We start from the raw sequence: 26,096 nt of genomic DNA on the forward strand, positions 1-26,096 counted from the left end.
AAAGGGGGCTTTCGGGTTACTCCTGGGGTCTTGACTTCCACCTGGGCTTTCGGACTACGAAGGGGAGGGATACGATAGCCCTGTACGGTTGTACGACTGGAAGGGGTCTCAGTGACTCCTTCATTCTGCCCCCGAGGACACTGCCTAGGGAGCCTCGAAGGGGCAGGACGCTTAGACTATTTAGTCAGTTCGAGTCAAGATGTGCTGCTTTTCCACCTGCTAAGGGCTAATAGTGGGACTTATGAGCCAGGAACTGTGAGAGAATTATCTGCTCTTCCTCATAACCACCCTTGTGACAGTCACTTTTAAAACTCATTTTACATATGCAAAAAATAGGCACGGGAAGGAGGATGAGTAAGAGAGGCAGAAGGTAAAAGCCAAGTTAGGAAACGAAAGGGGCACCTACATCATAGTTTGGAAAACTGGTAACATGTTTACATAGAGAACTTTGGAAAAATATTCGGGGATTTTCCTGCCATTTCGAACTTTTCTTTCTCGGACGTATTTTCCCACTGATTTGCAAACGGGTAAGGGATGCCTTAAGACGTAGAGTTGGCATCTAGGATTCTGCAATACTTTATTTACAGAGAAAAAAATTGGTGAATGTCGTATGTTTTCCAGTAGCCAGAAAAGAGAGGTTATCATTCTGCAGATGGGTAAAAAATAGCAACTTCGAAGAACGTTTCAGGGGGCTTCAGACCTGGGGAACGTTCCTACTCTGGTAAGTTACAACGGCAGATGGGCAAGCTTGCCGTCAAGACTGTTTCCCGGCGTGCACCGCGTCTTGCGTAAGTACTACGACGTTCATCGCGCGCACCCAAGCGCGCAATGCACCTCGGGTATTGTAGTTTTCTGGTGGCCTAACCGTTTCAACCGCCCGGGGAGCAACGGCCGGAAGTGCCGGCCCTGGGAGGTGGAGTCTGGGCGGTGGCGGCGGCAGCCGTTGCCAGGATCCCGCGTTGCCGCCGGAGACCCGTAATATGGCGGGGAGGAGGAGGCGGCGGCGGCGGTGGACGGAGCTACTCTCTGTCGGTACCAGTTGAGCCGTTTGCTTCCTGACAAGGCCGGTGGTGAGCGGAGGAAGGCTGACGCGGCCGTGGGAGATCGGGTGTGTGCATGAGGAGGGGGCTTGACTTAGAGGGTCCTGGCGGCGAGGCCACCGGGCGAGGCGGATCTGGCGCCCTGAGGAGCTGAGGGCGGGCTCGGTACGGACCCCGAGCGCCGGTGCTGGGCTCCCTGCTCTCGAGTCCCTGGAAAGGCGCGGATGTGGGGCGGCTGGGGCCCCGGGGTTGGCTGTACCTGGAGCGGAGGTGATGCTCGGGTGGCGGCAACGCCCCGGGGCCCTGGAGATGGAGCCTGATCGGAGGAGCGGGGGGAGGTGGGCGTGGGGCGCTGGGGTGAGGGCGGAGGGTCTCCACCTCCTATTAATAAAACTGGGCCACGATGCTGGCGAGGGAGGCGACCCCTGGGTGTGCACTGTCCATTTCTGAACGCGGGTTACTACAGCCAGAGGCTCTAGCAGCGCTGTTTACTCTGCCTCTGCGACTCTGGGGTAGAAGCACGAGGATAATAAATTGTCTTCATGGCCCCCGATGCTGCTAGCTGGTTCCCGCTCTGCTTCTATCTGGTTTTCATTCGATTTCCCAACCTCCCCATTTAGGCAATTGCAGATGCTAGAGATTGATTCAGTGGGGAGGGGTCTGGAAAGAGAGAAACGAGGAAGCTGTTTGTCCCCCTTCCCATGTTTTTAAGTTACGTTTGAATCTTACCAGGAACCAAGCACTATCACTGCCCTCCAGGAGTTCATAATCTAGTGATAAAAATCATCACCACCATCATCATCATCATCATCATCATCATCTGCAAAATAAAAGCAGCCCCCATTTATTGATGCTTTCTGCATGTCCTGCAGTACACTAATTGCCATACGTGTATTAGGTCATTGAATCCTCAGAGAATCTCTTTGAGACAGATGAGATTGTCCCTGTTTTACAGATGAGGAGACTGAGGCGTAGAGATGGTAAGTGAATTGCCAAGAACTTACGGCTGGTACCTGCCTGAATTAGAAACCTCCCCTTTATTGCCTCTACAAGTTTATACCTTTGGGAGGACTGATAGGTAAACAACCAGCTAGAACCTAAAAACAAGGCAAGATCTGTGTTACTTTTACCATTCCCTTCAGTGACGTTTCTGGTAGAGCACTGGTGAGGAGCAGGTAGCAAGGGCCACACGTCTATGGGGTTTGCAAAGAGGCTTATTTGGAGAAGGGTCATGGTATAAATGGTGAAGGCAAGGCCTGTCTGAACTTGATGCAGCTGACAAATTAATAACTCAAGTGGACCAGTAATTCTTGATGGTAAAGTTATGGGGCAGTAGATTTGTGGTTGGAGTGGCCTCGTAGTCAGGGTTCCCTTAAAATAAAATGCTGCTGACACATAATTGCATTGTGAGAACGGAAGTGCCTTTGCTTAATCATACAGGGTACAGATGCTCACTTTTTTAAGTGGTTGCCTTTGCAGTTTAGAGGTGCCAGTTTCCTTGAGAACAGCGTCATCCGTTGAAACTCCATTCTCTAAATCCATTTTTCCTTGCTTGCTTCTTTGCTGTGTAGTCCACTCGTCTTCTCTTTTTCTGGTTTACATTATTGTTTGAGCTAATTACCCTGACTTATTTATTCAGTTCTTTCCTCAAGTGCTCCTGAGTGCCGATGCTGTTCTGTGTAATGGGGGTTCAGTGGTGAGCGAGACTGAGAAAGTACCTGTGCTTATGGAGCTTACGTTTTGGTGGAGGAAGACAGACAAAAACCAAGGAAATAAACAAGATAATTTCAGATAGTGGTAAGTGCTATGGAAATTGGGAAGCAGCAGTATAATGTGGAAGTGACCGATGCAGGGTTAATTTAGGTGGAATAAGGATAAGAAGGATCCAGTCATATTCAAGGATCATTTGGTAATTTCCAAAAATCATCATATTAACACTTGTATTTGGATGTTTAGTACAATATCATATGCCACAAGATATGACGTAATAATAAATCACTCTACACCTATAATACGTATGACATCCGTGTACTGTTTAAGGAATGTGAATTTAACTTTGTGAAGCAATGAGGCATATCTATTTGATGTTGAAAGGAAAATAAAACCATTACCAGAAAGATATTTTATTTCCTTAAGTTTCGCAGACCTTTAAAATAGAATATTATGCTTTGTCTAGCCACAGGAAGTATATTACATTAATTAGTATATTATATAAATAGATTAACGAATAATCTGTTTACGTTCCCTGAAATGCTGGATGCTAGCTTGTGTTAAAAATATTTTGAACTGTTTTAGTAGAAATGGGGTCATTTGAATTTCTCTTACATCTTAGTTTCTGCATATTTTGGTTGTTAAGATATCATAATGTGGGTTGAAAATCTAGACTGAAACTTGAGGCCTTGCTATGGTTATCATGCAGTAAGGTGCTGTGTTTTGTTTTTTACTTTTATTTTTTTACGAATATAAGTTTGCAAAATAATCTCATACTCTAGAGAACCATTTCTTTGAAATTAAACTCTCACTTTGCATAAACTGAATATAGAAATAATTAGAGTTGATGGGATGGTAGGACAAAGTTATTAAGACTACCAGCTGGTCAATCTAATCATAATTTCAAATATGCCTTTTCTTCATTTCTACTAGTGCTATAATTTGTCCCTGACACTTTAGCGTACTGAATTTTTAAGTACCTGAGGCTTAGGACAGTATCAATTCTATCTTGTTTCATCTTTGCATATCCTAAATCATGAATTGAATTTCCCTGCCCTCTGTCTTTTTTGTTAATTAATCGTTTTAAAAGGAACACCGAAAGGAACATTAATGTATTGGTTTTTCTGTTTTCACAGTTCATTCCGTTGTTGGTTATGATCTGACGATGTCTCCCTTTTTATTTTCCCTTGCTTATTTAAAGGAAACAAAGCCAGACATAGTGCTATGGAAACAAGCAATCAAATATTTAATGCTTGCTAGGTGAATGAGTATGGTGGCTCATCCTTCCTGGTTACCTTGTATTTTCATAGCCACCATCACAATTTTCCAGAAATTGTGAAGTTACTGGGCTGATTATTTTAAGTAGTTTGACAATGGTTCCAGTTTTCAATAATAAAATAGAATTATCACTAGAGCCAATAAGTTTTTTGTTTTCCACTGATGACTTATTTGGCTAATGACCATGGAGTCATAATGTATTTTTAAGATATGCAAGTAATAGACTTTGAACTCCATGATAGAAAGAGAATTTTTAAAAGTAAATATCCTCTTTTATATAAATAGCCTTTTTGTCTCTTTTTTTTTTTGGCTAGTAAAGCATTTCTGCCTTTATATAATTTAGTTTTTATTGTGCCGTGTATATAAGTCTTGCTAATGAAAATGTATTCTATTTTATAATCTAAAGTTATAAAGTCATATAAAACTTTGCGTCTTTTAAGTAGGTTTCACTGGTAAGTGAGTCCTTAATACTTTTGTAAAGTAATCACATTTAAAAATTGATTTACATCCAAATGTTTAGAAACATTTAACATAGGAAGCAAGCCTTAACCGGGTAGGATCTTGACCTAGACTTACCTTATACTCAAGATTTAGCTCCTGATCCGTGAAAGATCAGTTCTAGAAATTGTGCATTCCAGGAATATTTTGGTGCTCTATAAAATTTGCCAAATAAACCGTTTTTCTCAGTACATTCAACATGCCATTTTTCTTTTGTAGTGCGGTGGTGGGAAGATGGAGGAATATGAGGAGTTCCGTGAGAAAAGTCTCGCCAGAATCCAAGAAGCATCACTATCCACAGAGAGCTTTCTTCCTGTTCAGTCTGAAAGCATCTCACTTATCCGCTTCCATGGAGTGGCCGTGCTGTCTCCACTGGTAAACGTTCTCTGATTTGTAAATAACCGTTTTTTTCTATAGTGAACCACAAAGGCAGTTCACAGAAAAACAAACAAAAAAAAAGAGTTATAAACATCAAAAAGATGCTTAGATTATTTATAATGAAAGAAATACAAATGCGTTAGCTTTTTTTTTTTACCTACTTGGCAAAGATCTGATAGGATTTGGCGTTCCTTAGGTTATGGGGGAAAGGCACTTATAATGCCCTTTTATTGAGAGAATCCGTTGATTTTATTTTTTGGTGAGCATTTTGGTAGTGTTTATCAGAATTTGAAAGTGTACATAACCTTTGACTCAGCAATTCCATTTTGGGGAATATCTTAACGATTATATCTATGTGCCCAAAGAAATATTCATAAGGTTATATAGTAACACTGTTTAAAATAGCAAAAGCTTGACCAACCTGCATGTCTAACAGTAGTGGACTAGTTTAACTAGTCCGTTTTATAGAATCTCATACAGGGCATTAAAATGAGAACAGTAGACCTAGATATGTGGGCACGGAAGGGTCTCCACAAGATACCATAAATCACTGCACACAGCATGCTCTCCAAGGCTGGATGGGGTAGTGGCTAAAAGCCCAGCTCTGGTTCCTGCTGGCCTGGGTTCAAATCATTGTTCTGCCACTTATCTGCTCTATGAACTTGCAGGTCTATTTTCTTTATTTATTAAATTAGAATAAAAACAATGCCTACCTCATAGGGCTATTTTGAGGATTAAATGAACTAATATATTGAAAATGTTTACAAAACTACCTAGATCATGGGAGGTGTTCAGTATCCGTTAACTATTTGGATTTTTAAATAGGAATATCGTACTGTTTCTCTGGGAAGGGGTAAGGGGATATAGTATGAGGGAAGCCACAATTTTTATCGTATACCCTTTGATACCATTTGAATATTTTTTAAATATGTGCGATTTTATTTCAAATCAGAAAATTAATATGATTGAAAGAGCGTTAATTTTTTTAATATAACAAGTTAAAAGATCAATATTTTCTGCCAACTTTTTGTAATGAAATTTTCAAACATGCAGAAAAGTTGAAAGGATAGTGTGACCACGCATATATCTACTAGTTAGATTCAACAGTTTTTTACGTTTTTGCCATCTTTGCTTTATGGTGTTTATGATTTTATATATGCGTGTGTATATATTTACCTACTCGTCTTGTTTTATTGCTGAGCCATTTGAAAATTCCAGATACACAACACCTTTCCCCCGAATATTTTGGTATACTTATTTCAAAATTAAGGATATTCTACTGAAAACTCCAATACCATTACCACACCTTAAGACAATGATAATTTTAGTAGCATCTAATATTCTGTTCATATTTCTCAATTTCTGCTCAAAATGTCTTTTGTAACATTTTTTTTCTCTCTACTCCGGATCCAGTCAAAGTTCACACATAGTATTTGCTTGTTATAGTTTTTTAGTCTCTTTGATCTGGAACAGTTCTTCTACCTCTTAAAAAAAGTTATTTTTTTTTTTTTTATGGTAGTGAAATATTTTAAGAGACCAAACCAGTCTCATAGAGTGCCTTACGTTTTAGTTTTGTCTAATTGTTTCCTGTATGGTGATATTTAACTTGTCCACTGGTACTTCAAGTTTTTTTACACTGGAAATTAAGTCTAAAAGTTTGATTAGAGTCAGGTTAAACATTTAGCCTGGCAAGAATTTTTTGGAGATGATGACGTGTGCTTCATAGTAAATTAAGTCAAAAATTACTTAATGTCTAGTTGTTCCTCTATTTTGATGTTTAGTTTGAACACTTATTTTTACAGCGGTGACTGCCAGATGACTCTTTAAAGGTATATATATTTTTCCCCCTTATTTATTAGCAAGTAAACTGTGGAATGATTCTTTGGTACCATGCAAATAAGAAAAAAATTTAAAACAAGATTTTAATCAACTATTTGATGACATATTGCTTGATTAGTTTAATATTGACCAAAATTTCTGAGCCTTATAGCTTAGGGTCTATAACTCCATCAGTTACTTCTTTATAAGCCAAATCCTATGTTTATAGATGTTAATCCATGTTTTTATGTTGTATTTGATGGAAGAATATTGCACCTTTCAAATTATTTTTTATGACATGCTTCCATTTGTATAAGTCTAAGATAAATCTTGACTCCTTAATACAGTGACTAAACTTCCCAGGACTTAATAATTAAGATTTAAATCCATCGTAAAAAAATATAATGCTTAGAAGAGTTTGGTTTTTTTAGGTGCATTATATTTTGATTGAAGTGGAACCAAATATGTGTTCTGATTTTGTAGGTAAAACATTATGTTTCTTTTATCGTTTAACCTTTGGACATTTTCTTGAGGTAGCAAAGAGGTAAAACATACACTGATGAGAAATCGAAGAATCTCGCTGACTCAGTGAAGTACGACATTGGCAAATGAAAAGCTCAGTGGCCAAAAGGGCTAATTTTGTCTCTCATTTTAGAGCATTCGATAAACGAACAGTTTTTTTTTCTCTTAACCTTTTTTTTCGGTTGAGAATAATTTCACACAGTAAAATGCACAGATCTGAAGCGTCTCATACGTTTAGACACATGGCACACACTCGTGTAACTTATACCCACACAGAACATTTTCATCACCTCCGCCAGGTCTCCCCTGCCCCCTCCCAGTCATTACCCCCAGCTGCTGTTATGCTCTCTCTATACTTTTAATGATTCTGACTATTATGCTATTTGTATGTTTATGAGAAGCAATTACACATTTATGACATTTCGCAGCTTAACATTGAGAAAAGAAAGGAAATGCAGCAAGAAAAGCAGAAAGCGCTTGAAGTGGAAGCGAGAAAGCAGGTTAACAGGAAGAACGCTTTACTGACTCGAGTCCAGGAGATTATTGAAAATGTTCAGGTATGTAATTCAAGCTGTTTTCAATTATAATTATGAAATCATGAGGTGAGCATTGATGATAATTTTTTAGAAACATATTTGCACTTATTAGTTAATTAGCAGTATGCTTTACCGTTCTGTTTGAGAAGCTTCATAATTTGCGATGTTTCATTTCAGTTACTCCAAAGAAAATGCACTTGCTCGTTAGTGGTGCCCAGTACTTGAGTCAGAGGGTACTGAGACAATGGAGCCATACACTGAATGTAGTTGCTCATTGTCTGTGTCTCATGACTCTAAAAACATTGAATTCTCAGTGACAAAATGATAGAATTGGCCATTGTAGTTCACCTCTGAACTAATCAGACTGTGGACTCAGTGACTTTATTCTCATTCTCTGTGATCATAAATAACTGCTTCCATTTTTTTTTTGGTGAAAATGCTCTTTGTAAATGCAATTTAACTTAAATAAATAGAATTGCCTAAATGCATCTTAGATCCATATTAAAACCATTTAAACTATACGTCCGTGCCTTTTGTAATTGTTTTTATTTAGCTTAATTTAAAATTGTATAAACAATTTGTTTTAAGGTCTGGATCATTTCATACCAACAAGAAAAAAAATTTGATTGAACAGATAATCTGTCACATATAGCACTGTTTTGTTGGTTATATCTTTTTATTTTTTTTTAATTTTAGGGATTTGTGGTTTGTAATTCCTACTAGATGTAGGTAATTCCTACTAGATGACACATGTACAGCAAACCTTAGAATATTTCCCATTAACTGCTACTCTCATTTCTCTGTACGTAGTAGATTTTAATTTGTGGGTTATAATTACTGCTCATACTAAATTTAAAAAATATAACGTGTAGCACAATAAGGGTGGGTTTTTGAATTACTAAATCTTTTTATTATTGAAACAAAAATGGCATATCATTTTTGGTATATCAAATATATTACTAATGAGATTATTGTTGAGTCTGAAAACTTTCTCTGTTTAATAGAGCATGTACAATGAATCTAAATTACTGTAGAGTAATGAATTAATTAGGCAGGTAGAGAAATTTTACGTATTAAAAATAGATTTCTAAGGTCGGTTTCATCTGTAAAACCTAGGATTCTATGATAGATCTTTCTCATTGTTATTTAAATCATTTAACCAAAGGCTCATATTAGTGCTGTGCAAAAAACATAGCTGCTGAATATCACAAATGTGACATGTGAGATATTTTAAGGGAATAATTTGTTTTAATTAAACTTATGACTATGTTTGTGGATTTTGCAAATATGTATTCCTTTTGTTTTCTTTTGGTCCCGAGGTTGTGACCGAGTACACCTTGTACTGTTTATTGCATAGTACCTGGAAACCATTACATGTCTTGGGATTTGTAAGGCAAACCAGGAGTGCCATATGGCCTAGGAAGAACCATGTAGAAAACAACCTAGAAATCTTTTAATATTCAAGATTCTGGAGTCTATATTCATATGATAATAATTTCTGCCAGTTTAATATATGCTTGTATAATCTTTAGAAACCATCTTAGTTCGAACTACTTTTAATTTTTTTTGAAGTCTAATTATTTAGATTCAAATGTAATTTTATTGTTTTTTTTTTTCTATTGGCTTTCTTGTTATGCAGTTATTCTCTTAATTTATCAAATTTTTTACTTGTTTCGCTTGTTCTGAAACTCATTAACAGGTTCCTGTTTTAAATGATCGTCATTTAATCACATTGAAATTTGTTTAACAAATTGGGTTTTAAGTTGAAATTTTTCTTATTTTTAAGTAACCTAAGCTTACATGGCTGAGCTATCATTTACTACAAATTTGCCTAATTATACAAAAGGATTTTGGTTAAAATTTGGAGTAAGCGTGTGGGAGGTAGGGGTCTTATTACGGAATTATTTTTCCTTAATATCCAGGGCACCTTAGTTTTTGTTAAGAGGGAATCATTTATATAATATATTTAAGTGCTTGCTGTTTATCTTATCTGTCATTGTCCTTAGGTGACAGCTCTTACAAGAGGAACAGTTGGTGACGTTAATAACATATAACCAGCGGAAAATGCTTTTATTCCAAGATTAAATTGCACGTGGACATATGAATATATGTGTGTGTATACACGTGCACATATGCCCATATTTGCATCAGATCAGATAATTTCCCTTTTAAAAAAATTTTAACAAACAGGCCGTTGTGTCCAATAGATGTTATTCATAGTAATTTGAGCTCCATGTGATATAGGATACCATAGAAAAAGTCATCTTAGTTTTTGTTTGTTTGTGTTTTGAAATATTAGATGTCTGAATCTTCAGTTTCAGTTTTAGAAAACAGTGAAATCAAAGGCTTTTGTGTAATGAGGAAGTATTAATTAAAAAATTTTCTTTTTTCAGGTTAGAAAAGCACCTAACACCAGTGATTTCGATCAGTGGGAGACTGAAACAGTTTACTCCAATTCAGAAGTCAGAACCCTGGATGTCCCCGCCACATTTCCTAACGTCTTGCCAAGCCCTTCCGAACACTCTACTTTCGCAGAGTTTGAAAAGTTAATTGGAATTTTGCCACTGGATACTGAGGACCAATTTAAATCTAATGGGATAGACCTAACGAGGGACTCAGAAGAATTTAATTCTCTGAAGCAATGTGACAGTTCAAATATGAGCCACATGGCAAATGAAGCTTCTCTAAAGTCCTCCTCAGCAGCTGCCGAGGAGACTCTTATTTCTGATGGTCTCTTCCCACAAAGTGAAAAACAGGATCCGTCACTTTTAGAAGAAGTTACTTCAGATCCCTACATAATGAGTCTTCAGAACCTGATGAAAAAGTCAAAGGAATATATAGAAAGAGAACATTCTAGACGCAGTCTGAGAAGTAGTGCGAAGAGGAGTGTTAACGAGAGTCATTCAGACAAAGAAAACGATGCTGGTCGAGTGACGGCGGCGTGTGTGAAGGAGGAGGCCCCGCCGACGGGCAGACCCTGCGGTCCAGTCATTCCTGACAAACCAAGCCTTAACAAGTCCAATGTTCTTCTCCAAGGTGCTTCCACTCAAGCAAGCAGCACGAACACAGTGGTTTTAGGTAGCTTTTCTAACGTGGACATTCCTGCAGGTACTGGCTATCCCACTGTTTCAGATCCTGATTCTGATTTTAAAGTCATTCCCACTTTTGTTACTGAAAACAATGTGATCAAAAGTCTTACCAATTCATATGCCAAATTACCTAGTCCAGAGCCAAGCCTGAGTCCTAAAATGCATCGAAGGCGTTCTAGGCCGTCATCAGCATGTCATATACTTATAAATAACCCAGTAAATGCCTGTGAATTAAGTCCTAAGGGAAAAGAACAAGCAGTAGACTTAGCCGTTCAAGATGCTGATGAAGAAACAAATGTCTCTGAAACTGTGCCAAAGTTACCAATTGATTTAACAAGAGTTTGTTCAAGCAAGGTTTATGTCGGCAAGAATACATCCGAAGCCATACAGGAAATGGTTTTAGGTAAATCAAATCAGGTATGTCAGTCTTCAGGAAATCAATTAGAAAAGGAAGTTATTCATGGCCTTGCTGTGGTGGAAGGCCAGTTACCATCTGATGCGGGAGGACCACACACACTGGACGGTCGGTGTAGTACAGTGCCAAGGTCACATGAGCCGTGTGCCACCGGTCCGTGTGTAGCGACTCAAAACTTCGGAACCCTGAGTGGACTCAAGTCAGCCAGCATGTCAGAGAAAAACTGCAGTTTACAAATGGAACTGAATAAGTCTTATGATGTAAAAAACCCGTCTCCCTTACTGATGCAGAATCCGAATACTGGCGAGCAGATGGACACCCCTACGGTGTCCTGTGGGAATGAGCGGTTTTTGGATAACAGTTTCGAAAAAGTTAAACGGAGACTCGATTTAGACATTGATGGTCTGCAAAAAGAAAACTGCCCTTATGTCACGAGGGCTGTGGTAGGTGACCAGGAGAGGCAACCTTTGCCAGAAAGAAGATACCCCGTAGGATCCGTCTGCATCAGCAAGAATCACTTTTTAGAAAGTAGTTCCAAAGGTAAGGAAAACCGGAGTGTTGGATACTGCCAAGCAGATGGTACTTTTATTTAATGCTTTTAATTGACATTTTGCAAAATAATAATCATAATTGTTTTCATCTGTTCATTAGAGTACTTCATTTATCAGAGAGCATATAATATTTTGCTACAGTTTATTGCCATTTGATAGATTTTTATTGCCATTTGATAGGTTTTCTTAAAGGACTTTTTAATTGAAATGATGAATCTTTCACACTCCACCGGGTGTTATAGAGAAGATTATTATGACTGGGGAAAAAAGTCGTGGCACAAAACATCACTCATTGTTCTAATCCAGTGCGTTACTCTGATGTCTTCCTTTTGGATTACGGTTTTCAGTATTTTCATCAGTTGGTCCTTTCATTTGGGACGAGATCTTCGTGTAGTTGGCCCTTCGGTAAACACTTTAACATCCAATTATTAGAGAAAATATCACAGATAAGGCTCTGTGAGTAGTGTTTCAAAAACAGTGTTTTTATTGATAGAAATGATTTCAAATTTCTGTTGCATCTAGTGTTGGATTAATAACAACTTGTTAAAACATGTCTTCACTACTCCTTACTTAGTTGTCACGATTCACAATTCTTCACTGATATGGAAGACATTAAGTAAGTTCAGTTCTTAGACATTGACATTTCAGCTCTAAACGAGTATATACCTTCCTGAAAAAAACTTCACATTCTGTAAAATTACACATGAAAAAAGAACAGAGTTTATAGGAAAAACAGGGTCGGGGCAGACTTTTTAAAACCTGTGCAAGGTAATAACTCTCTAATAAAAGCAGCAGTTGATAACCTGAGAAGCTAACTTGTGTTCTCCGGGTAAACCACATAACGTGGCTAGAGGCTGTCTCAGTGAATCCCAGGTGTACCCCAAATCAACAGGTGGCAGCGCTGGCAGCTCTCCAGGTGGGCACGGGAGGCAGTGCAGTGTGTCCAGAGCTGCCCACAGCTTTCTGTCGTCATTGTCGTCTCCCAGGATGCCCACCCTGGAGGTGGGCCTGCGGGCCGTTTCTGAGGATGTGCTCTTGGGACCAGCACCTGCGGAAGGAGGGGATGGGCTGAGTGAATTGTGCTGTGACTTAGCCTCAGCCGAGACCTCAGCTGCCCCTATGGGTACTCTGCAGTGTGAATGGTCCTTCACTGATCCAAGTTGGGGTGAAGGGACTGAGCCTTGTACCGCAGTGTTGAGCGGACATACGATGCAAGCGTGAACTTGGGAGAAGCAGTTTTCTTCAGCCAAGGCCAAACCCAGAGAAGGCCGACGGCTGTGGGCTGTCGTGAGGCACCGCTCTAGGGAGGGGGGCCCCTGTCCCAAGTTAAGTGGAGTAAGGAGAGCCTGGACTGGACACATAGCGTTGGTTCCGTCAGTTCGATCCCAACGGGATCTGTCGGATGCGTGGGGAGGGATGGCGAGAGGCAGGCCTTCATCTGCTACCTCGAACTAAGAGTGGCAAAGAACGTGGGGCACAGTGGGGACTTGGATGTGTCTGGATCACATCACGTCAGATCCAGGGATACTCTCTGGAATCAGAAGCATAACTTAAGTTGATGATGTAAAACATCACGTATCAGACTTGGACATTTTCTAAATCTGAGGGAACGCCTTTCCTTTCAGAAGGGGAGGAGATGTTAAAAAGCAAGATGTTAGCTTTTGAAGAAATGCGGAAGAGGCTGGAGGAGCATCACGCCCAGCAGCTCTCGCAGCTCGTAGCTGAGCAGGAGAGGGAGCAGGAGCAGCTGCAGAAGGTGAGCCCGGAGGGCGTGGCCTGTGGGGCTGGTCCGCGGGCTCCGGCTGGGAGGGGGGCTTGTGACTCTTGGTTGTTCCCGGGACACTTGCGATCCCCCTCATATACCTTAACCTAAGGGGTCATCGATTTTGATACATGGATAGTGTTTTTATTGCCAGAATGTGAGGTTTGATACTCAGATTCTTTATCTAAAAATAATGTAGAATTTACCAAAAGAATACTTTATTGAATCCTTAATTCAAAAGTGTATATTTTTAAAAGCTGTTTTATAATTAGATGCTGAAATACGCATTCTGCGAGATTATTGTTAATGTAGCACATTTTAAAATCGACTAAATTGTCGATTTTATTTGAGGGAGGAAAACTTGAAATAATTTGCTGATAACTATATGGACTTTTAGCTAAGCCTAAAATGATGCTGTTTTGGGATACGATTTAACCAAATATCTACCATATTTTGTTATCCTAAACTGTTAATCTCTAGGAAATAGAAGAGCAGGAGAAAACGTTCAAAGAGAAGAAGCTGATGGCAGCAGAAGCCTCCGAGCTGGGTCTCACCAGTGCGATGGGCTTGGAGTGGAGACGAGTGAGCGGCTCCGGCGTGCTGGAGACAGTGCTGTCTCACGTAGACTCGCTCCAGGCTTCACATTCTCATGGGTCTGGTAGGTATTTAGAAATCCTCTTCCATTTGGAAAAAATTATCCTATAGTAGGGTATTTTATTGGGCACACTTTAAGATCGTAGCTTTTTCCTTCAAGTAATTCCATGTCCAACCCACTGCTGTTTGCCACCTGCTTAGTGAGCAGTGAGAAATTAGATGGCAGCAGATCAAAGACGGTGAGCAGGTGTTCAGGAGAAAAGCCACGTTAGCAAGGAAAATATCAGGAAACCTGGCTCGTCAGAGTCCGGGCTTTGTTCCTTCATGCCGCAGGTGGTAAGCTTCAAGTGAAAACGCAGTTTGCTGTCTCCAGAGTGCTCTTGAATTACTGCATCTAATTCCTCAGTCCCAGGAAGCTCATCTGCACATCGTCGATCATCCTGAGATGCTGTTTGTGTTGAAAAGATCCATCTGGTGCATAAGCTTAAAGTCCATAAATATTTTAAGTCTGCATGTAGATCAGTTTCAGAGGCAGTTGTTGTTATTAATGATTGTCAGAAGTGTCTGGGTGTTGGGCGTATTCTGATTGTATGGCATCAAGTATAATATTAGATTGTATATATTTCTCTAGGTTTCACAAATTCTGCCCTACAACACAGCTTTGGTTCTATAAATGAAGCACCGTTCTACCTCTGGGGATCATCAGCTAGTGGCCTGACCAAACTCTCAGTAACAAGGCCTTTTGGAAGGGCCATAACTAAGTGGTCTCAGGTGGGCAAGTGTAATGATAATATAACATATATATGTCTATTTTCTGTCTCTTTAGCTATCTAGCTATCTTTCTATATTTTTATTTGTTTGTTTCTTTAGGCGAGGCAACCCTTGGTTGACCTCACAGATTGCAAGGACCTTATCAGCTTACACTCCCTTACTTTTTTATTTTTTTATTTTTTATGCCTACAGCACCTGGTCTTCCTAGATGGTCTCCCATCCAAGAACTAACCAGGCCCGACCTTGCTTAGCTTCCGAGATCAGAAGGAGTCAGGCTTGTTCAGGGTAGCATGGTCATAGACTCTTTCTGTATTTTTAAGAGCTACTTTATCTTAGGTTGCACAAATGAGCGTGAATATTTTTGCCAAACATCAAGTAGCTTATTAGCTTTTATTAAAGATGAAACTACGCAGAGCATACATGTGTAGAAGAACTTAGTTCCTTGTAATAGATTCTGAAAAACAATCCCGATGTAATTCTGAGATTCTGAAAACATTATGTCTATCTTGTTTCTTCTAGGTTTTCAGTCCGGAAATACAAACAAAATTTAATAAAGTAACGGCTGTGGCAAAAGGTTTTCTTACTCGTAGGCTTATGCAGACAGATAAACTGAAGCAACTTCGACAAACTGTAAAAGTAAGATTGTTGAAAATCATTTTCATTTCACTTCTTAGTTTCTATCAGTCTCTTTGTTATAGCTGAGTTCATGTTCATGTTAGAGACAAATTAGTTCAGAACTTAGATCAAACACTTTTTAGTTATCATAGGCAGTTTTAGAAATCTGGTTATTAATCTGATCCAGATAATTCTTTAAAATATGTAAATGAAGTAGTTTGTGTATTTTCATCTCACTTTAAAGTGAGAGCTGTTTGACTCCTGATAAGTAATAGTTTTGTGTTCTTAGTAATTTTTGGATTGACTGAGAAAAAGAACAGAAAGGAACTCCAGTGATCATGAATCCTCCTAGAAACGCAGTTTCTGACGGAGCATTTTTTCTTTCAGGACACTATGGAATTCATAAGAAGTTTTCAGTCAGAAGCACCATTAAAGAGAGGGGTCGTTTCGGCACAAGATGCTTCTCTTCAGGAGAGAGTGTTGGCTCAGGTAAACGCCAGGTCCCGAAGGCTTTGGGAAGCGGAAAAGTTTTCTTTCTCTTACTTAATCCCTGAAAGTACATTTCAATTAGAGCTTTAACCTCTTTCTCTAATTAAAAGTGTATGTAATATTACTGAACGCTGACCTCAGTTTTTTCAATGGGTACAATATTTTCTTCTTTTGAACCTAGTTGCGAGCTGCCCTGTATGGAATTCACGACATATTCTTTGTCATGGACGCAGCTGAAAGAATGTCTATTCTACGCCAGGATCGAGAAGCTCGCAAAGAGAAAATGCTCAGGCAAATGGTATGTCATCTGATTTTCTAATGAATGAGTGAAAAAGAAACTCTATTTCTTCTCGTCACAAAACACTGCTGACATCAGGCGTGAGTTATTTTCCCCGTCACCAAACAATTGTTCGACACCGGCTGGATGTCCCGCAGTTCAGTTCATTCCGACACTGTCTACCTGGAGTTATCAGATCCTAAAGGTCAAGTAGGCAATTAAGACTGCCCCCACTGCAGACACTAATTGCAGGGCCCAGCTTGTCACCTGTACTTCTGACTGACGGCTATAAATCATTGTTTCCGTGACACCCTCCTTCAGGTCTATAATTTCCCAGAATGGCTCACAGAACTCAGGGACACGCTTGCTCACATTTACTGGTTTATTCTGTACTAAAGGCTGTGGAGATCGAGCCAGATGGAGTGGTGCCCAGGGCGAGGTCCAGGAGCTTCTGTAGAGTTAGCTCCATCTTCTCTGCACGTGTGTGTTCACTAGCCCGGAAGCTCTCTGAACTCTAGGCATCTTTGTGGAGGCTTCGCCACGTAGGCAGGATCGATTACTCGAGCTCTAGCCCATCTCCTGTCTCGGGAGAAGAGGGGGTGAGGTTGCAAGTTTCAAGCTTCTGATCACGCTTGGCCTGATGACTAGCCCCCTGCAGGAGTCCACGCAGAGTCACCTCACTGGAACACCTCGTGTCACCCAGAAAATTCCAGTGGTTTAGGAGCTCTGTGTTCGGAACGAGTGTCAGAGACCAAACACCGGAGCAAAAGATGTCTCTGCCAGCCCTGTCACTCAGATCACAAGAGTTTTAGGAGCTTAGCACTGTGTTAGCAGACCACGTAATAGCAGAAACCAGGGGCAGAGAACAATATATTATTATTTCATGATGAGGTTCTTCTGGGTTTGGGGTAATTGATACTAAATATTCTCTGTTGACTTCAGCACCCTTCCTACGATTTCTACGCACTGTTAAGCCCCAGGGTTACCAGCAACATTGAAATCTGTAGATGGATGTAAAAGAAATTGGTAAAAGAATTGCACATTGTTTTGTGATTGGATTTTGGAGTTGGAGCTTTGAGCATTGATTGCTTGGGTGGCTTATAGAAAACTATCATTTGCTCCTGATGGAAGGTCCTTGAAACTATAGTGTGGCTTTGGCCTTTTTGGAAATCAGAGTTAGAAACAGGCTCCAAGTTAACTTGAAATATATCAATGTCGAATATCTGTGGTTTGAATTAGAGACTTAAGTGTGATTGGCAAAAGAAAAACAAGCAAATTTTGTATTATTTCATTGGGAAAATAATTTTAATAAATTTTTTAAAAAATTGAACTGCTTCAGTCATGAAGACAAGGTTAAAGTTCAAAATGCTAGTAAGAGACGCTTGTCCACGCGATTGGAGATCATCCCATGCTTTAATTTAGTGCTGTTACTGGTCCCACTAGAGCTTTATGTGACTTTTGTATTTTAAAGGATAAAATGAAAAGTCCACGAGTGGCGCTTTCAGCTGCGACACAGAAGTCTCTTGATAGGAAGAAGTACATGAAGTGAGTTTTTTCGTGTGTCATGTCCTATTTATTTAGCTATTATCAAACCAATTCATTTCAGTCATTGGTTGATCTGTTCGTATGTTCATGTTAGAAATATAGTTCACTTTTCTGCAGCTGAACTGATAGAAATCCCTTTTTCTATGAAGAATTTTGTTAAAATCAGGCAGTAAAATCTGATTTCATCTTTAAAAAATTTGTATTAACTACTAAATTTGTCGGTGTTCAGTTTGTGTAATTGGTAGCCAATCAAATAATCTCAAAAATAGTTCATGCTTATAGTCAGTGTTAGTTTTTATATCTTTTAAATATATTCTCTTTCTAATATCCTAAAGATGTCATGGGAGGAAAAAGTTAATGCAAAGAATATCCTAATAACTTTCACTAAAACTCTTTCTTGACAGTAGTCTTTAGTCTCCTTAGTGTGTTTTCGTGGTATACCAGCTTTGAGATGATGGTTTGTTTCTGCCATCCTGTATCACAGTTGTGAACATGTTTTTCTCCTTTTCTAAAAACATCATTTGTGTGTCCTTATTTTTATACTCTGTTAGAGCCGCTGAAATGGGAATGCCAAATAAGAAATTCCTGGTTAAACAAAATCCTTTGGAGGCAAGGTGAGAAAAAGCATTTAGTCTCAGTGAGAGGCTTTTTTTTTTTTGGTTATTTTTAAAGAAAAGAAAATGTTATAAATCCCAAGCTCGCGGTCCGTCGGCTTTGTCCCACGTTATGTCAGTAGCATGCTTCCTGTTGGAGGATCGCGGGGTCAGAATCCGTGTTAATACCTGGTCTTGTACCTGGTCATGTGTCAGACCAGATGTCCCCGCTGTCCTGGTGGGAATTTGAGCCCCTGTGTCCCGAGATCAGTCCACAGTCCGGGGGCCTTTGGTCCTTCTTTCAAAACCTGAGAAAGCCAGCCTCATAATTCTGACCTGTTTCTACATGTACATGAGTGAAGTTTCTTCTCTTAGATGTTTGAGAGGAAAAGTTGGCTTTTGGAAAGTATATAAATGAATTATCTGAAAGCAGAGGGATTAATACTCACGTTGGGCATCTCTTTCCTGACAAAACCCAAATGTTTGGGTTCTCGTTGAACAAAATATAAGTACTATATTAATTTGCTTTAATCATTTTGCTTTGCGATATATTGCCCATATCACTGTAGAGGTGACTTCCACCTCACTGTCATCTTTCATCTTTTGAAAGAAATTGGGGGGAAAATAGGATTTACTTTGGGAATTAACTTTTTATTACTTTGTCCACAGAGTCCTTCAGCCAAACCAAGGCCAGAATGCCCCTGTTCATAGGCTGCTTAGTAGACAAGGGTAAGGATGCAACATGCGGGATTAAAAACATTTAACTCAGCGTTGGCTTTGAGGGGGAAAATAAGTTAGTGCTCATTATATCGCATTTTCCAAATGTGATCTTTTTTATAGCATTAGGAAGATCTTGTAAAGTTTCGTGTTCAAAGAGGACCCGTTGGTGTGCCATTGTGCATTCTATCTTAATCTTCATTTACGTTGGCATGCTTTTACTTTTCATTTCATACCATGTTGCTCATTGAACATTATAAACATCCGTATAGTATGTTCAGCATCACCAAAGTGATTCTCCAGCAAAGTATCGGCCATGGTTACCGACTCCCGCTGACACAGAAGCAGAGCTTCCTTACCCGAGCGTGCATGAGACTTCAGATCTTTTCAAGCTTATTTGTGCTAAGCACAGTTGATGCAGGATGGTTGCTTTTGTTGAATGTTGAACATTTAGATCTTAATGCAAGTGACTTATTACTTTTTTTATGTTCAATTAGAACCCCTAAGACATCAGTGAAGGGGGTTGTGCAGGATAGACAGACGTCCTCACGGAGCAGAGCGCCTAGCAGAGCGCCTGTGTCAGGTGTGTAGCGATGACTTCCCGAAGCCCCTTCTCAGGAAGAGCACTGGCTGCCCCGTAACGCGGGTCACACGACTGGGACCTGTCTGTCCTTGCCACCATACTTATGCACAGTCATCCCTGCTGCTGATCGTTGGTGCGTCAGCATTTTGTGGCAGTCGGAAGATCTTAGAAAAACTGCGGTTCCATTCTTGATTTCTGTAATAATTTTGTGGAAACACTGTTTTCTTTTTCGTAATCTGAAAAATTTGTAGAATTATAAGTGCTTAATTCAGAAACCTTTTTATAAACGAGTGAAACGTGGTGGTGCTGTTACGCCTGAATCTGTGTGTGTTCAGGGCACCACCCAGGATACCTGTCCGCACCTGAAGGGGGCGTTTCTCCCGCCGACCGCGCAATCACGTGTGACCGGCACAGGCGTGGGGGCGTAAATTTTGTTTCTTCTTCATCTTTTGCTCAGTAAGAAACTTGAACTAAATCTCTGTTTATATTCATTATTTGAGGATTATTTAAGGGCTACACTAAAAACTTTAAAATTCTATGTATGGTGGCAAGAAGACAAATTTAATGTTGAGCTAATGCAAAACCCTTAATCTAATGTTTTAATATTTTTTAGGTATCTTTGTTTAAGACACATTGATAAGCTCACTAAAAATTATGTGATCCATGAAAACTACTTTCAAAATACTTTGCTTTAACTACACTGCTTTCTAAGCATTAAAAAACCTAAATTAGTCACCAATGAAGATTAAACCTTAATCAATTCTAATCTCATTAATATGTAATTAACATATTTGAGAGCTTTTATTACTCAGTAATTTCCTCTAAATTAGGAGAGAATGAGCAACATAAGAAATTTTTTTATGTTATCACCATCCATTTACATAAATTCAAAGAAAACAAGATATTGATCATAACTTTGAAGTGACTGCTGACATTTTGCATATACAGAATGAGTTTAATTCACAATGTTGCATAAGATATTTATTTAAATGTCATCTTTTGTAAGTCACCGTGAGTGACAGTCAGTGGGTTCTTTTAAAGGGGATTATGTAATTGAAGATCTTTATTCCAGAGGCAGTCAGGGTCACCCGGTCTGAAAGACCACCGGAAACACTCAGACGCAACACCAGATCTGTTGCTTGCGAAGTTATGTGGGATTTTAAGACATTTTCAGTTTTTCCCCGCGTTAGTGTTATGTAGGAATTAGTGTTGTTTTGCCGAATGTTTTCTGTTCGCTACAGTGACTCGTCTGCGTGTCCTTTTCTCATACATTTCATCTCCACTTTCTGTCACTTGTGAACCAATAAGCAAAACAGCAACTACTGGTTTTATTTAGTGATGCTCAGCAGCGTCAAGGATGCATAGAAGGTCATTGCGTTAATAATATGCACAGTGAAGTTTGGTATTTAGAACTATCATAGTTTAATTGCCTTGTAACAATTATTAATACAAATGAAGTTAACCCTTGAATTAAAATGTGTTAATATGCACCTAAACAAGTACAGAAATTCTTTCCTATTTCTCTAAAGATTGATTTATATATGAGTGCATATTTAGATGACTGAAAAAGACTAAAAAATTTTATTCATTTACACAAAATAAAAATTTGGGATATGACTGATTAAAATTCTAACTATGAATCTCAATACAGGGATCCATAGCTGTTCTTGAAAAGATAACTACTGCTTAGATTTTTAATGGCCTAGATTATGTTTCGAACAGATTTGAAAGTATCTTTGATCTACATGGAGAACAAACACTTTATTAAGCAATTTGTAAGACACTTATTTTTGTTAGATGATAGAATATCATACTCTCAGACCAAAGCAGAATTCTAAGGTATTAAACTTTGCTGCAAAGCACTTGAAGTCGATTATGGTTTTTACAAACTAAACTGCAATCTTTGCTCATATATTTTAAAATATATTTGCTCATTTGCTGTTTTATGCCTGACTCAAGAGTTGATAGCGAAATTCAGAAATTGCTAATTAAAGCTGAGTAGGGGGCAGTAATACAGACTGGATAAGGGAAACAACAAATCAGGTCGATTGGCTTCTCAGAGTTTCTACTTCTAGCTCTGTGACTTCGGCGAGTGACTTACTCTCACGTGTCTCAGTTTTATTATCCTTAAAATAGAGGTAACAATTTCTGTCTCAGGATTATTTTATATAAGGATTAAATATGATAGTATATATTGCTAGCTCATATACGTGCCTGGTACGAAGTAAGCATTTATTAAATGGTATCATCATAGAAAAACTAACATTGAGAAATAATATTAGTTTTGCTCTATTTTTAGGAGTATATGCAGGAAAAATCCAAAGAAAGCGGCCAAATGTTGCGACAATCTAAGAAGACAACATTCATTAGGATAAAAAGGGGTGAGGGTTTCACCCATGTCATTGTCCCTGCCCAAGGCCTTTTACTTAACCCTGGACTCTGTTTACACAGACCAAGTGACGTCGAAGGGCTGAGCAGTTATTTGGACAATTTGATCAAATCTGGCTAATTCCTTCCCTGGACCCCCGTTTCCTTAATATTAGGTTTGGGTGAAAACATATTAATATTTAGTTAATATCTGTACAAACACAAGTTTGCTTTAGGGACCCAGATGTCTGCCGAGAACCTTTTTGTAAACTTAAGAGGACATTTGGGTTTATTTCTATAAAATATTGAAAAACTGTGATAAAATACAGGTTCCGAAATATAAATTTTATCCATCTCTGCATATGGTTGCTGAGTGCGATACCCGAATCCGGTGCTGCTCTGTCAAGGGGACGTTGTCACAGAAGACTGTTCCCCAGGCTTGGTAAGGACTCTGACGCATCTCTCGGTCTTCACGTTCTTGGACCTGCAGGATAACCACAGAGGACAAAGCAGTCGCCTGCGGACTGCAGGCCACCTGACTTTTACCACAGGAGTGGCTGGGGTCACCATTTTGGTCACAAGTCCATATTTGTCTCAACAGCCAGTCGTCTTACAGAAATGTTAGACTTGGTGTGTGCTGCCCCAGCACTCAGAAACATTCCCGCTCAGCTATGAAACCTTTCTGCGGAGGGCGGCGGCTCGGTGACGCCAGCACGGCCGTTTGACCGCAGTGGCGCTTAGGCATGCCTTATCATACGCCCATTTCCGTAGCATAGAATGACATGCCGCATGCAGTTTATTTTCTGTCTAGTCTGTACTCTGTCGCTTCACAGTCTGCTTTTTATAGCATGCTTGATTTAGGAGAGAATAAAGGGCTATATAATAAGTTCAGATTTTCAAATGGGGTGTAATATTGTCCAGTTGAAATTCCGCATTCCTGAAGAGGCACTGATTTTTAAAGTTTTTCATCACTAACATTCATTTAAAATGTAAACCAAAAAAAGTTACCGAGGGAACGTGACGTTCTGAAAGAGAAAGTCCCTGCCGATTTGTTGTACGATTTCCAAAAAGGGCGTCGTGCTTCTCACGGGAAATCGGGACTGTGTGCGCTTGATCTTTCTGACTCGAATTCTAAAGAGATACTGGTACTTTGAAAATGCAGACTATCCATGTTCTTAATATCCTTTTAAGAATGTGGAGATAAAGATTGTTTGATTTTCTGTTCTATTTAAAATTTAACTTTCACATCCAGCTGTAGACAGTATTGGGTGTGAACTCAATTTTCTTTATTGGGATGTATCATTTATTGAATGAATGAACCAGGAAATCAGAAGATAGTCAAAACTGTCTGAGTTACCAGTTATTTGTAGGCAAAGTGTATCAGCTTATCTTCTTAGTGTGATACATTGTGCTTTATCATTCTGAAAACTCAGGATACAGCTTACGCATGTCCTCGTAGGTCTCTGCAGTGAGGTAGATACTAAAAGTTGTGTGCACACCAGTGTAAATTAGTGCAAACAAATGGTATGTTTCGGAGAAAGTTAAAACTAGTTTGAAATGAAGGATGAGAAACTTGAGTGTTTTTTTCATTTAAAGATAAGAGCTTGTGTGTTTTACACATTTTTTAATGTTCACAGCTTTTTCTCATAAAAGTGCCAGACATTATTTTATGCTTTTAATGGATTTTTATTTATTTTTTTGTTATTTTTTACTTTGAAGTGGAATGTCCATTAATGTAAATTGTATTTATTTTTATACTTTAATTTTCACTAGTTTTGCTTCTAGGGAAAAGGCAAAATAAACTTTTCATCTTAAAGGAAATCCAGTTTGATCTTTTATTTACCAAGGAAAGGACTATTAAAGGACAGATATTCAAAAATATCTCGCCAAAACGATACTGCTGCAATATGATCACGTTTTACAATTTAAAATCCCATGAAAGATGGTTCCCACTATTTATTATGTAACCTATGCCAGTGCTCATTCCAGCATCAGATTTTGCACGAGTTGGGATTTCCTTTTTATTCATCTTGGTATTTGTCTTTCATTTTAGAGTCTTGTGTAGGGGCGGAGGATTAATTATTCAGATTGAGCCAAAGGCAGGGTGACTTGCAGCTGGATTCGCTTATCTGAGTTTTGTCACCTGGAGGATGTTTCTTCAGGGTGAGTGCCTGGCACGTGGTTATTTTCTGGGGAACTCTAAAGTGTAAGAATGGGAATGGGGGCACTGATGCCTCCTATTCCTGCCCGTCATCCCGAACATGTCGTTAAAGAAACAACCTGATTTTAGGCCTTCCCAGATATACGTGGAATCGTGTACAGGCATGGCTGTCACTCCTGTGACCTTGCGGTCGACCCTGCGGACCCCCCTGCCCTCTGCAGCCTGGCAGGCAGTTTTGCTGGCTCATTGGTTAGAACCCCTTCTGCTTGTCAACACTGTGTCTACTGTTTACTGTCTTGTGGAAGTTTACTGACATTTTTTCATGGCCTCCATTTGGTATTCTTTATTGTCATTTATGAGGGGCTTGCTTTTCTATCAGGTGTCACTGTCCCATGAACAACCACAGACAACTCCCCCTCCCCGCAAAGCAAAAGTTATAAAAAAATAAGCAAATGGAGTTGGAGTGCTTTTTCTCCAAGGGACCGTAGTGGACATACATGTAGGTTATAAAAATAACTTTAAAAACCGAAGCCTTTTAGTCGTTGAATACAGCAAATGCAACAGTCGCATCCTTGAGCAGGTTCTAAAGACAGTTCTGGGGGCAAAAACCGCGCCTAATCAAAACTCTCTGGCTCTCAACTCCTCAGCTTCTCGGGGAGGGTGACAAAACTGCCACCCGGACTGTGGTCTCGCGTCTCTGCGTCTGGTGGGGACAATCCCATTCGCACTTTTCCTGAGCTTCTAACAGCCTGTTTCGGGAGGACCTGCGTGGTCTGCCTGGGACACCCGCGTGTGGCTGGGAAAACGGCAGCTGCTCCAGGCCGCGCTGCCTCCTCGGCGACACGGCGGCGCCCTCCGCCCGCAGCGACCGGTCCCCGGTCAGCGGCCCTCGTGGGGCTTTGTCAGACGTGCGCTGCAGCCCGAGGTCGGCCAGGCGCGGCGCGCTGTCCTGCGTCGCATGTCGCCAGGACATTCGGCCTTTCCCGAGGAGCCCTTTCGAGAACGTGGTTTTCTGACCTCATTCGGTCAGAAAATACACTGGAAAAGGGGGAAACACCCTGGCCGAAGGCCTCGTGACTAAGCGAGGGTCTCCCGCAGCGGGTCAGGTCGGTGGCCGTGACCCCGGCCTGCGCCACTCGCCGTCGGTTTCTCAGCCGTCGGGGCTGATGGCGTTTATTTCGGACGCTTGCGGGGAGGAGCAGGACGGGCGCCGAGGGCCCGGGGCTCGCGCGGTCAGCGGTCAGCGGTCAGCGAACGGACACTGTCAGGACAGTTCCTGCGACTTCGGTTAAAGCGGAGAGAACACGGGGTGTCGCCCGTCCTAGAGACGCCCAGAGCCGTAGGGCTTTGCCAAGTGGGGCGGAAAGCGACGCCCTGACTGCCCGCTCGGAGGCTGTCGCGTTGGGCTCTGGGGCGGCCCTGCGGCCCCCGGTGGTCCGCCCTGGACGCGGGGTGCCGGAAGCGCTGGCCAGGGCGGGGGGCGTGGCTCACCCAGCCCGAACAGTTAATGAGCAGCAGGAACACTGGCGGGTCCAGCCTGAGACCCTCTCCCACCCCCCCACGCGGTGGTCACCATCCCCGTTTAGCCCACGGCTGGAATCTTCTCCCGCCCCAGAAGGCTCAGGTGAGCCGGGCGATCCACTGCCCCTCACAATCATGGCACCGGAAGATGACGCACCTGCATACTGCAGGGCGGGCATTTGCCCTTCACAATCATGGAACCGGGGAACAGCGCGCTTGCGCCCTTTGGGACGGGCGACTGCCCTTTACAATGATGGCACCGGATA

At 40.5% G+C, this 26,096-nt stretch overlaps 1 protein-coding gene and 1 pseudogene across 8 annotated transcripts; one reads left to right on the forward strand and one right to left on the reverse strand.

Moving 5' to 3' along the window:
- On the forward strand, positions 1-23,892 carry CCP110 (centriolar coiled-coil protein 110). Of its 8 annotated transcripts, XM_015588610.2 has the most exons (18): positions 1-527; positions 622-788; positions 1,773-2,020; positions 2,680-2,837; positions 4,746-4,901; positions 7,673-7,801; positions 10,174-11,824; positions 13,461-13,591; positions 14,078-14,255; positions 14,823-14,962; positions 15,482-15,598; positions 15,965-16,066; positions 16,248-16,364; positions 17,815-17,888; positions 18,440-18,502; positions 19,151-19,210; positions 19,696-19,781; positions 22,081-22,133. In XM_015588610.2, the coding sequence occupies exons 5-18, from the start codon at positions 4,761-4,763 to the stop codon at positions 22,131-22,133; spliced, it is 3,042 nt and encodes a 1,013-aa protein (XP_015444096.1). In that variant the 5' UTR covers positions 1-527; positions 622-788; positions 1,773-2,020; positions 2,680-2,837; positions 4,746-4,760. The 8 variants fall into 8 exon arrangements, with proteins under 8 accessions (XP_015444096.1, XP_024901853.1, XP_006910983.1 ...); XM_025046085.1 differs by having other exon boundaries at positions 1-788; XM_006910921.3 differs by lacking the exons at positions 1-527; positions 622-788 and adding an exon at positions 898-1,108 and having other exon boundaries at positions 22,081-23,889.
- Positions 15,146-15,264, reverse strand: LOC112479172 (annotated as a pseudogene).
- Positions 23,893-26,096: the final 2,204 nt, after the last annotated feature.

This window comes from Pteropus alecto, unplaced genomic scaffold (assembly GCF_000325575.1).
Source record: "Pteropus alecto unplaced genomic scaffold, ASM32557v1 scaffold34, whole genome shotgun sequence".
Lineage (NCBI taxonomy): Eukaryota > Metazoa > Chordata > Mammalia > Chiroptera > Pteropodidae > Pteropus > Pteropus alecto.

What these genes read in the sequence shown, in the direction of transcription:
- CCP110 (XM_025046085.1), top strand. Translation starts at nt 4,761, where the DNA reads ATGGAGGAATATGAGGAGTTCCGTGAGAAAAGTCTCGCCAGAATCCAA. An exon ending in TTTAGAAAGTAGTTCCAAAG is followed by an intron (nt 11,825 to 13,460) that starts GTAAGGAAAACC and finishes CTTTCCTTTCAG; the next exon opens with AAGGGGAGGAGATGTTAAAA. An exon ending in AGGCTGCTTAGTAGACAAGG is followed by an intron (nt 19,211 to 19,695) that starts GTAAGGATGCAA and finishes ATGTTCAATTAG; the next exon opens with AACCCCTAAGACATCAGTGA.